The sequence below is a fragment of the Jaculus jaculus genome, chromosome 19 (genome assembly GCF_020740685.1).
Source record: "Jaculus jaculus isolate mJacJac1 chromosome 19, mJacJac1.mat.Y.cur, whole genome shotgun sequence".
Taxonomy (NCBI): domain Eukaryota; kingdom Metazoa; phylum Chordata; class Mammalia; order Rodentia; family Dipodidae; genus Jaculus; species Jaculus jaculus.
This window is the reverse complement of record NC_059120.1, coordinates 34,443,511-34,455,956: the sequence shown is the minus strand read 5'-3', so window position 1 is coordinate 34,455,956 and position 12,446 is coordinate 34,443,511. Positions and strand designations below refer to the sequence as shown.

The 12,446-nt window shown below is 36.3% G+C and overlaps 1 protein-coding gene across 1 annotated transcript in view; it reads left to right on the top strand.

Annotated features, from left to right (window-relative positions):
* The window catches only part of Man1a2 (mannosidase alpha class 1A member 2), a 183,784-nt gene that overhangs the window by 136,382 nt on the left and 34,956 nt on the right, over nucleotides 1-12,446 (top strand). The window contains exons 9-10 of the mRNA XM_004667515.3: nucleotides 5,880-5,995; nucleotides 8,585-8,804. Coding sequence (XP_004667572.1) covers nucleotides 5,880-5,995; nucleotides 8,585-8,804 — 336 coding nt within the window. The remainder of the gene's footprint in view (nucleotides 1-5,879; nucleotides 5,996-8,584; nucleotides 8,805-12,446) is intronic.

Genomic DNA, 12,446 nt, shown 5'->3' with positions numbered 1-12,446 from the left:
AGGCTTCACAGGCAAGTGCCTTAACTGCTAAGCCATCTCTCCAGCCTGTGACTTTTAATATTTTTATAGAAACATCTAGAATCAATCATTATTGTGTCTTCCTTCTGAACAACATGAAAACTGGCATACTTTGTATTGCTCAATTTTCCAACCTAAGGACTTTTGGTTCAAATATAATTTTCCTTTCGTCATTACTTTCCTTCACACATATGCCATGTCTAGATCTGTCCATCTGTTCATCCTTTCTTCTTCCCTCCTTTTTTTTTCTTTTTCTTTTATATATAAAGCAAATGTTTATTGGGAAAGACCAGAGTGTCAGGGGAAGCATGCTCAGGACTTTAGCCTGTACCCCAGAGCAGATTGAAAGGAGAAATGAAAAGTGTGTATGTGTGTGTGTGTGTGTGTGTGTGTGTGTGTGTGTGTGTGTGTTTAAGTTAGAACTCAAAAAATTGGGACAGGTTTAATGAAGATCTGCATGCAGCTGACTAGATTTTTCTTCTTTTTATTACATATTCTAAGCATAATATTTTATAGTGCATGATAACTGTATTTGTTATTATTGTGTCACTGTGACCAAAATGCCTGAGAGCAACTTAAAGGAAGGAATTACTTGTTTGACTTGCAGTAAGAATGAGAAGTCCCTCCCTGTCCATCCAGGTGGGGAAATCTTGATGGAGCAGAACAATTCACATCATGACAGTCAGGAAGCTGAAAAAGGTGATGTAGGAAGGGCCCAGGGTAAGATAGAGTCCCAAGGACATGCCTCCGGTTACCTGCTTCCTACAATTAGGCCTCATCTCCTCCTGCCTTTTGACCCCTTCCCCAATAATTTAGTCATATTATGAATCCATCTACTCATTAGGTGAAAGCCTTCATAATTTAATTGTCCCTGGAATTATCACCCCAGACATCTCTTAGAAGGTATGCCTTACAAATTCTTGAAGCATTTCTAAATCCAGTCAAGTTGACAAACAAGGTTGTTATACTCAGTCATCATTCCCACTACTGCCAGATGACCTTATTTCAGTCATGTTGGAAATGCAAAATGGCTAGGGATGTAGCTTAGCGATAGAGCACTTGCTTATTGGGCTTAAAGGGTTGCATCCCTAGCAATGTCAAAATAAGTAAAATTAAATTCTTTTTTTATTTTTAAATTTTGTTTATTTTTATTTATTTTATTTGAGAGCAACAGGCACAGAGAGAGAGAGAATGGGCACACCAAGGCCTCCAGCCACTGCAAATGAACTCCAGATGCTTCACAGGCAGGAACTTAACTGCTAAGCCATCTCTCCAGCCCTGTTTTTTTTTTAAATTTTTATTTATTTATTTATTTGAGAGCATCAGACACAGAGAGAAAGACAGATAGAGGGAGAGAGAGAGAATGGGCGCGCCAGGGCTTCCAGCCTCTGCAAACGAACTCCAGACGCGTGCACCCCTTGTGCATCTGGCTAACATGGGACCTGGGGAACCGAGCCTCAAACCTGGGTTCTTAGGCTTCACAGGCAAGCACTTAACCACTAAGCCATCTCTCCAGCCCCCTGTTTTATTGTTTTTTTGAAGTACAGTTTCACGTCTCATGGTGGCCTTGAACTCATAGTGATTCTCTTACCTCTTCCTCCTGAGTGCTGGGATAAAAAGTATGTGCCACCATGTCCAGCATAAAATGAAACTCTTAAACTGTCAATTCATTTATTTATTCATTCGTCATAGCTCTTTTGTTCTAATGTCAGAAGGCAGTGTCTGTTGGACTGATCAGTGTTTGTCCGCTGACCTGTGTTCCAGTTAGCATTGTCTTTCACCTCTTGAACACATTTTGGTATTCCCCCAAACTTGATGTGAACTTTAAACTTCTTGTTTGAATTCCCAACTCTTTTCTCATAGCCATTAAATTCAGTGTCTTAATCTTCTTAACTTTTCCAATATGGTGGTTTTATTCTGGTGAATCTCCATATTTCTTTTTCAGTTTTCTGTACATTGCTCTGCTTCCTAGTACTCCACTAAAATCAATTTCTTATGTGATCTAGTTACTGTCCTTTAGTCCATAAAAGACAAACTATTAGTTAGCTATTGCTCCATAGCAAATAACTCCAAAACTTTATGATTTAAAATGTATTCTGTCTCTGGCCTCCAATTAATGTGATCATCAGAAGAGAGAAGACTTCAGGTTTCTTATCAGTGATCTGAATATTAGGAGATGGAACAGTACTTCAAAGAAGCTCTGAGGGGCTGGAGAGATGACTCAGCAATTAAGGTGGTTTCCTTATAAAGCCTGATGGCCTGTGTTTGAGTGCCCAGTACACATGTAAAGCCATATGCACAAAATGGTGCATGCATCTGGAATTTGTTTGCAGTGGGAAATGCCCCTGGCATACCCATTCTTTTCTCTTTCTTTCTCTCCCTCTCCATTCAAATAATAATACTTTTTTTTAAATAAAAGTGAATACTATTTTTTAAAAAGAAAGCTTTGTTGGAAAATTTCTAACTTTGAATTTGATACCCATATGAAATAAGTTTAGCAGCATATTAAAGATATTTCACCTAGTCTGCAAAAAAAAGCACAATTCTATTGCTTTGTCTTGCTTATAGTCATTAAATTATTACTTTTACATAAAACAAACAAGCAAAAAAGCTTTTTCAAATAGCAAGATTTTAACTTGACATAGTGTTTCTTTGGAAATTAATGATGGTATTCAGTAAAATTGGTATAAACTAAGACGTAGGATTGAAGATGCAATAGATCTAACTCTGGAAAGCAAGGAAAGAGAAATCTCACAGAAACAGCTATGGAATATACCTAGAACGTGTCCATACTGACGGGAGAAAAAATAAAATAAAAATAGTTGAGCAGCTAACAGTAATAAATAATAAAGTCATACACAGCAGTAGAAAGTCTAGAGAAAACAGGAAGGAATGGTGAAAAGGTAAGGACAACTACCGTGCGGCAGAATTCTGTTTAAATTTTCTTTCTTTGTGTTTATTAATTTGTATGGATACACGTTTTAAAGGTTTTATTTTATTTTTATTTATTTATTTGTGAGCGACAGAGAAAGAAAGAGGCAGAGAGAGGGAGAGGGAAAGAGAGAGTGAGAATGGCCGTGCCAGGGCCTCCAGCCACTGCAGATGAATTCCTGATGCATGTGCCCCCTTGTGCATCTGGCTTACATGGGTCCTGGGAAATCAAACCAAGGTCCTTTGGCTTCACAGGCAAATGCTAAGCCCATTTCCCCAGCCGTGGGTGCACATTTGCCATGGCTCATGTGTGGAGGTCAGAGGACAACTTCAAGGCATCTGTGCCCATCCACCTTCTTTTTTCTTTAACCTAATTTAATTTAACTTAATTTATTTGAGAGAGAGAAAGAGGCATATAGAAAGAGACAATGGGCACATTAAGGCCTCTAGTCATACAGATGAACTCTAGACGTATGTGCCCCCTCCCTTGTACATCTGGCTTATGTGGGTCCTGGGGAATCAAACCTGGATCCTTTGGCTTTGAAGACAAACACCTTAACTTCTAAGGCACCCCTCCAGCCCAACTCAGATTTTGATGTTTGTTTGTTTGTTTGTTTGTTTTATTTTTCAATGTAGGGCCTCACTGTGGCCCAGGCTGACCTGGAACTCACTATGTAGTCTCAGGGTGGCCTTGAACTCAGCTATTCTCCTACCTCTGCCTCCTGAGTGCTGGGATTAAAAAGGCATATGCCACCACGCCCTGCTCAGATTTATTTTTTGTGAGTTCTGGAGATTAAACTTTGGTCCTAATGCTTACAAGGCAAGCATTTCACCACCTAAGCTATTTTCTTAGGCCTGTTAGCAGTTCTTTTCAAATACTTTCTGTATTTAAATTAAATGTCTTTAAATACACAGTTTTTATCAGTGATGTACTGTATCTATTATTTTGAACCTGTTCCCTCCCCACACTTAATAGCATAAAACTAGAATTCTGGATTTTTCCTAGTGGTAATGTCCTCTAGTGTATTTACACTGTAATTTATTAGTCCCTTCCCTAGACATTCCAGATTATGCTTAATGTTTGGCTAATGGAAACAATTCTGTAGTGAACTTTGCTTTCCTTTGTGCTCTGTGTTTTTTTTTTTTTTTCTGAGTATTACAGGATAACTTCAAAATTAGGATCCATATCTTAAAATTTAAAATTCCTACTAACTGTGAACTATATTCTTGTCAAACAACATTATATGTTTTGTCTTTCAAAATGTTCAGGTATCTTAGCTGGGCATGGTGACACACACCTTTAATCTTAGTACTTGGGAGGCAGAGGTAGGAGGATCGCCATGAGTTCAAGGCCACCCTGACACTATAGAGTGAATCCCAGGTCATCCTGGGCTAGAGTGAGACCCTACCTTGAAAAACAAAAACAAAATGTTTGGGTATCTGATGTACAGTAGTGGAATCTCATTTCATGTGACTGTTTTCTGATCACTAGTGTAATTGAGCATCCTTCTTGGGCAGATGTTGGGATTGTTCCTCTGTTGAATGTGTATGTCATATCTCAGCTTGCTTTATTTGTCTGTCAGATGTCTTTGTTTGGGGCATTGCCTTGTTTCCTATTGTATATTTTGCACACATTCAATTTCTTCTCTTAAATTTAACATCACAGGATATTATAAACTTTTCCTTTATGGCTCCCTCATTTTGTATCTTAAGAGCATTTACCTGGAAAACAAGATATAATATTAAATTTCTTCTACTTTATTTATAGAGATATTCTTAAATAATATTAGATCAGTAATATTTAAATCTGTTTTGTGAGCTAAAGGTATTAGTATGTGGTTTTCTGTCAGATAAACAGCCAGTTTTTCTTACAAACCACTGAAGAATACATCTTTTCCTTACAATTTGAAAAGCATTAATAGTATTATGATTGAATATATTTTTATGCAGAGAAGATGTGAATTTTGTGACAAAATCTGTAAAAATTCAGGGAAGAAAGAATGTGGTTGGTTATCGTGGAGTTGTGATGCTCAGGTGAATAGAACTAAAGGTAAAGAGGGTAAAGAGCTGAGCCAGGCATGCAAGAGGCAGAGGTAGGAGGCTCACTGTGAGTTCACCCTGAGGCTGCATAGTGAATTCCAGGTCAGCCTGGACTAGAGAGACCCTACCTCAAAAAAACAAAAACAAACAAACAAACAAAAAGCCGGACGTGGTGGCACACACCTTTAATCCCAGCACTGGGTAGGCAGAGGTAGGTGGATCACCATGAGTTTGAGGCCACCCTGAGACTACAAAGTGAATTTCCAGGTCAGCTTGGGCTACAATGACATCCTACTTCAAAAAAGAAAAAAAAAAAAAGCAAACAAACAAAAAAGGCAAAGAGTTAAGAATATGCCTGGGAAAAACAAACATATGTACATAAATAGTAATTAAGGGGAGTACTCAACAGCTAATTATATTATGAAAAGTATGTTATAAAAGGAATCTTAAGCTTGTTAAAGTAGATTAATGTCTATGGCATAGTAATCACCACATTCCAGAGAAAAGTGCTTGAGTGAGATCCTTCTGATTACTATCAAATGACCTTCACCTTATTTAGCCACCACTTGTGTATTTAAGACCAATATTGTAAAAGATAATTATTCTCAATCCTGGAAAAACTTGGATGAATAGCAATGTGCAAGTTATATAATTCAAGAAAAAGATTCCTAAATATGTAAAATAACACATCTAGAAAATCAGATACTATATAGAGGAAAGTTGTTATGGTATATGCTGACTGGACTAAATTTGGAGAATGTTGGAAATAGGAATGTCAGGTTCATCTTAAACAGCTTTAAATTATTAGCCTGTAAAGTGGTCTTGAAAATATTACCTTTTTTGTCTTTTTTTTTTCCACTTGAACTCTTCTCCTTTTTATTTTGTTGCAGATCATACATCAGTTGGTGGTCTAGGAGATAGTTTTTATGAATACTTACTGAAAGCCTGGTTGATGTCAGATAAAACAGACCATGAGGCAAGAAGAATGTATGATGATGCCATTGAGGTGATTGTTCCTGGAGTATTTTCTTATTTAAAATCTTGAATATGGGCTGGAGAGATGGCTTAATGGTTAAGGTGTTTGCCTGTGAAGCCTGAGGACTCAGGTGTGATTCCCTATTACTTATGTAAGCCAGATACACAAGGGGGCACATGCATCTGGACTTTGTTTGCAGTGGCTGTAGGCACTGGCTTGCCCATTCTCTCTCAAATAAAGAAAGATAAAAATTTTATGTATATGTACAGAGTATTTGATAGTGACTAGATAGACTCTAACCATTTTATTATGACATTTAGGAATAACCATATATATATATATATATATATATATATATATATATATATATATATATATTATGTAAAATCAGGGAATACATGTATGTAAACATCTTTGTTAGAGTTTCAGTAGAAAATCCTGACATGAAATTTTCTCTTGTGATATTTTGAATAAATTGTCAAAGAGTTTACTGTATTTATAAAAAAAGTTAAATTACTTTTAGTTAATTTCTGCAGGGACCAGGAAAACTTCTGACTTCATACATTCCATCAACATTTCTTCTTGAAATGACTGCTTGAACCCATACATTTAGAGCCATATGAATAAAGAATTATATTGGCAGCACACTTCTGTAGTGCTTTCCATATGCTAGGCATCATTCTAGCCTGTTACATATATGATATATTTGATCATCATAACCACTTTATAACCTTGAGACGCAATGGAGTGAGGTAACTTATTTAAGTCACATCACTGGAAATGACAAAGCTTAGAGCAAGCAGATAGCCTGTGCCTATTCTCTTTGTTATAGTCAGTTTAACCTTGCTAGGATGAACATCCAAACCAGATGCAGATTAGAAGAGGAAGGAATTTATTTCAAGGTTACAGATCCAGGGAGAGTTCCATAGATGGCAAAAGAAGTTGGTTCCCTTTGACTAATCAGAACAGAAGAAAAACTGCAGCAAGTAGAACACCAGAAGCAACAAACACAAACTGGCAGCAAACAGCAGGGGCCCCACTAGAGCTCAGACTTCTCTGCATACCTTTGGGCTGGAAATCAGATCTGTCCCCAAACACACCTTAAGGTTGGACCCCAGGATCCATCCCCAGTAATACCTCCTTCAGCCAAGTGGCTGGAGACCCAAGTTGCAAACTTTAATAAAACACCTGTGTCAAGCCGGGTATGGTTGCACATGCCTTTAATCTTAGCACTTGAGAGGCAGAGGTAGGAGGATCACCATGAGTTCAAGGCTATCCTGAGATTACATAGTGAATTCCAGGTCCTCCTGGACTAGAGTGAAACCCTACCTCGAGAAACCAAAAAAAAAAAACCCAAAAAACAAAAAAAAAAACCCCAAACCACCTGAGTGTATGGGGCATGCACATTCAAATTACAACACTCTTTATCACTTTATTGTAGTGTTTAATATTTATTATACTTCATACTATAATGTTGTGACAGTTTAAACTTGGGATGAAATCATGTAATATTTGATTTCCAGAAAAAAAAATTATGAAGTAAAAAAAAAAAAAAATGCTGGGCTGGAGAGAGGGCTTAGTGGTTAAGTTGTTTGCCTGAGAAGCCTAAGGACCCATGTTCAACTCTCTAGGTCTCATATAAGCCAGACACACAGGGGACACATGCTTTTGGAGTTTGACTGCCATGCTTGGAGGCCTTGGTTCAGTTCTCTCTCTCTCATTCATTAAAAAAAAAAAAAAAAAAAAAAGGCCAGTCTGTTGGGCTTTCCTCAAAAAAAAAATATATGTATATGTATGTGTGTATATATATATATATATATATAAATCTCTGTGTGCAATGCTGGTGTTTACTGTTACCTAAGGAATGGGATAATCCCTCTTTGCAATTTACCATGACCTCCCTATATCTCTGTTGTAAAATACCTTTGTGATTACATAGCATAGAATGTTTCTTGCCTCAGTTCCACCTATGTGATCTATTTAACCTTGTGACTTCTTGTAATAGTCCCCTCTTATTTAACAGTATGTAATTTTGTGTTTAACTCCCAATCCTGTTTTTACTATAAATATCATGTGGTTATTTCCAATAAAAGCTGACACTCTGAACAGTTCAAGGCTGCATCTTGAGATCCCAAACTCTGGGATGCAGACCTGGTGCACCAGCTTTCTTTTTTTCTTTCTCTTTACCCAATAAAAGTGCACCCCCCACACACACAATAATAAAATTTTTAAAAATATGTTAACAATTATTAAGCTTTCTGACATGAAATTAAATCTCATTCAAAAACTTACTTCTGCACTGGAGAAATGGCTTAGCAGATAAGGCACCTGCAGAACCAAAGGACCCAGGTTTAACTCCCCAGGACCCACGTAAGACAGATGCACAAGGGAGTGCATGCATCTGGAGTTCATTTGCAGTGGCTGAAGGCCCTGTATCTATCTGCTTCTTTCTCTCTCTCAAATAAAATAAACTAAAAATAAAAATTAAAGGCAAAAACTTACTTCTTAGAAATATAGTCTCCCAACTTAGAGTAATATGATACTAGAATTTCCTGGTAGCCAGAAATAAATAACCTCACAATTTGCCTCTAAAATTTTAAATCTTTTTCCTTCTTATAGGCTATAGAAAAACATCTTATTAAGAAGTCCCGAGGAGGATTTACCTTTATTGGAGAATGGAAGAATGGACACTTGGAAAGGAAAATGGGGCATTTGGCCTGCTTTGCTGGGGGAATGTTTGCACTAGGAGCAGATGGTTCCAGAAAGGATAAAGCTGGTCATTACTTAGAGCTAGGGGCAGAAATTGCACGAACATGTCATGAGTCATATGACAGAACTGGTAAGAATATTAATATGACTAATTGCTAAAGTAAAGTTACAAAAAAAAGTATCAAGGAATTAAAAGAAAAATATTTTTGATACTATTTACTTAAAATACCATACATTACAGTAGCATATTATTTTCTTTTATTTTTTAGGTAATCATTTTTAAAATTCTCAATTGTGTATTTTTCATTTGTTTTTTATTAATTTTTTAAAAAGTTTTATTTATTTGAGAGACAGAGAGAGAGAGAGAGAATAGGTGCGCCAGGGCCTCCAGCCATTGCACATGAACTCCAGAAACATTCACATGGATCCTGGGGAATTGAACCAGGGCCCTTTGGCTTTGCAGGCAAACACCTTAGCCGCTAAGCCATCCCTCCAGCCCCTCAGTTGGTTTTATTTTTAAAACTTTGAAAGTAATTGCTATAAAGACAGTCGGTGAAGTTTGTATGGAATTACTTGATTTTCAAACTGGTGCTCTGGGGAGATAGCTTAGATGGGAAAGTTCTTAACCTTACAAGCATGAGGACCTGAGTTCAACCGCCAGTACCCATGTGAAAGGCTACACGTAGTAATGGTGACATGCACCTGTAAACTCAGCACTACAGTGGTGGAGAAAGACCTCCTGAGCTCCGTTGCCTCCCATTCCAACATAATTGCTGAGTTCCATGCCAGTGAGAGAAGACATGAGTGACAGTCTTAAGGCTAAGACTTAAGCTTGTCCTTTGCCCTCCACTTGCACACAATGCACCCTTCCCCTCACATATGAACATACCACACACACACACACACACACACACACACACACACACACACATCCCAAACTATTAGAGATTACTTTGACTATACCCTTAGGAAAATCAAGATAACTGAAAGAGAATAGTCATTACCTTGAAAGTATAATTGGTATATACTTAGCTGGTAGTTTGGTTATTACTCAATTCACCAGTAATTTTTATATGTTTGATTAAAATGATCTTCTGAAATTGCTTTGGGAAACTGTATAATAGCTTATGATCTTCTGTTTCTTGAGATTGAGATAGTTTTGATTGTTGACCTATTGGTTCTTAGGAAAGTGAAAAGAAGTTTAACTTCTTTTTAATAGCACAAATACTACATGTATCAATAGATAAATACTGGGTATGAAAATTTCATAGGAGAAGATAGTCTTTTAGTTTTTTTTAAAGCCTAACAGGGCTGTTTACAGGTATAGTAATATAAAAAAGGGTTGAGAAACTGGGTTAGGCCTTCTACAGTGTTTTTTGGCTTGCAAATGTATATTTTTATATGAAGTAATTAGTAACCTGAAAACCTACAAACAGGTAATTTCTATCAGTGGTTTCAGAAGTTGAATTATTACTTTTCTGAAAAAGCTAGATTGCTATTTTAGAACCAATTTGTCATTTGATACCATGACTCAAATATGATTGACTTAAAATTTACCCTAGTTCATAAATCTTTCAAGTTATTTTTATACAGTAAGAAATTGAGTTTATGGCAGAATTGACCCACTCTTAATACTAAGTGAATTGCTTCATTTCTTTAAAAATGTAACTCGAAGGGATATTGAGGCAGTATTATTTCATAGTGGCTTAGTGTATTAGCACAAATAAAGTCAGTGATCTGACCTACAAATAAAAGCAGAATTAAATTATCATGATGATGATAAGGACTGTCAGTTGTATACTTACAATGTAGTTAAAGTTAGTAAAACCAACATAAATATTTGTGATAGATATTTAGGCTTTTTGCTGTGCAGATTTTATCATAAATCAAATGGTAGGTCTAAAACAGAATTTAATACAACAAGTATATTACAAGTATGATATATTCTGTTTGTTAAAATGACTCCATAAAACAGGGAATACCCATCATATGCTGAACATAATTATGTTATCCTTTTTCAACAAAATATCAATCATAAAGTGGGGTTGAAAATAATGAAATAGCAGTTAAGTATGCAATGGAATGCTGTGTTTTGTTTATAGTACTTATTAAACAGAAGAGCTTCTAAGAAATATGCAATAATAATTAGATCTAAATAATGGATAGGGCAAACACATAATTTTGGCTTGCCTCTTTTCTCTGACCAAGTCTTCTGGTCAAATCTGTTACTTTTCTTATATTTTTGTGTGAAGTTATGCTTCACTAGTAAGCAAAATATAATTTTTAGTAAGATGCTCAAAATACTGGTTCCACGCAGCCAGTCTTACTATAACTCTGATCCTTTGCCACCATCTATGACCATTTCCTAACATATTTAATCTTAAGATTAACTTATAAAAACTTCATCTTAATACTTGATACTGATAGCTTACCCAAACTTATTTTAAACTAGTATACAATGTATAACTAGTTTCATGTGGCATTTCCTTAATGCTTTGTTTTGCTTGATCTTCTGCACCCCTTGTCATATCCTTTTGCCAGCCAGGAGATACCTTTCCATTTTCATGTCTTGACTATTCTATTACTCTCTCAATTCCATTTTCTTAAAGCCTTTCCCCCCCCCCCCCTTTAGAGTCCTGTTTCTAGTTTCATGACCTGTAACCACATTTGCTCACATACAAACATGCATGTGTAAAATTAGATACTAGGATCCATATATATGTACTATTTGTCTAAGTCCAGGACACCTCATTTAACAACATAAGAAATCCAGACCAACAGACCTATTTTCTTTATTTCTCTCATCTCTGCTTATGTTTGTGTTTGTTTGTTTTTAAACTAGTTTATTGGCAGCTTTTATATAGGTATATAATGTATTTTGATTACAAACCCCTCCCAATACTTTTTTTCCCCTTCCCCTGAACTCCTTCTTTCCAGTTAGTTCCTTGTATTTGTTTATTCTTGAGAGTCTCACTGTGTACCTCAAGTGGTCTTGAACTCAAGAATCTGTTCTGTGTAGTACTGGAAGTTACTAGCAACATAAATCAAGCAAGAAAAATAAAAGGCATCTAAATCTGAAAGAGAGAAGGGAGGGAGGGAAGAAAGCGAAGGAAGGAAGGAAGGTTGGTTCTTATTCTCAGTTGACATAATTTTATATATAGAAAACCCTAATAAAGATTCTACAAAAAGGGCTGAGGAACTGGCTTAGTGGTTAAAGTCACCCACTTGCAAAACCTGGCTGCCTGGGTTCAATTCCCCAGTACCCATGTAAAACCCAATGCACAAAGTGGTACATATGTCTGAAATTCGTTTGCACGGGCAGGAGACCCTAGTAGACCCTTTCTGTCTCTCTCTTTTTCAAATAAATAAGTATTTTTTTAAAAGATCCTATAAAATTCCTGTTAGAACAAATGAATGAATAATTCAGCACAAGGATACAAAATCAATAAACAAAATGCAGTTGCATTTCTTTTTACTGATAGCAGTGTATCTGAGAATGAAATCAAGAAAGGAATCCTGTTTGTAGCGTCAAAAATAATTAAATACTTTGGGAATTAACAAAAAAAAGAAAAATCTATATGTTGAGAACTACAAAAATTGATGAAAGAAATTGAAGGAAACACAAATAAGTTGACAGATATCTTGTGTTCGTGGGTTAGAAGAACATATACTGCTCAAAGCAGTCTACATATTCAGTGGCATCCCTACCAAAACTCCATGGCATATTTTACAGAAATAGGAAAAGCAGCTTTTAAATTCTTTGGGACCAGAA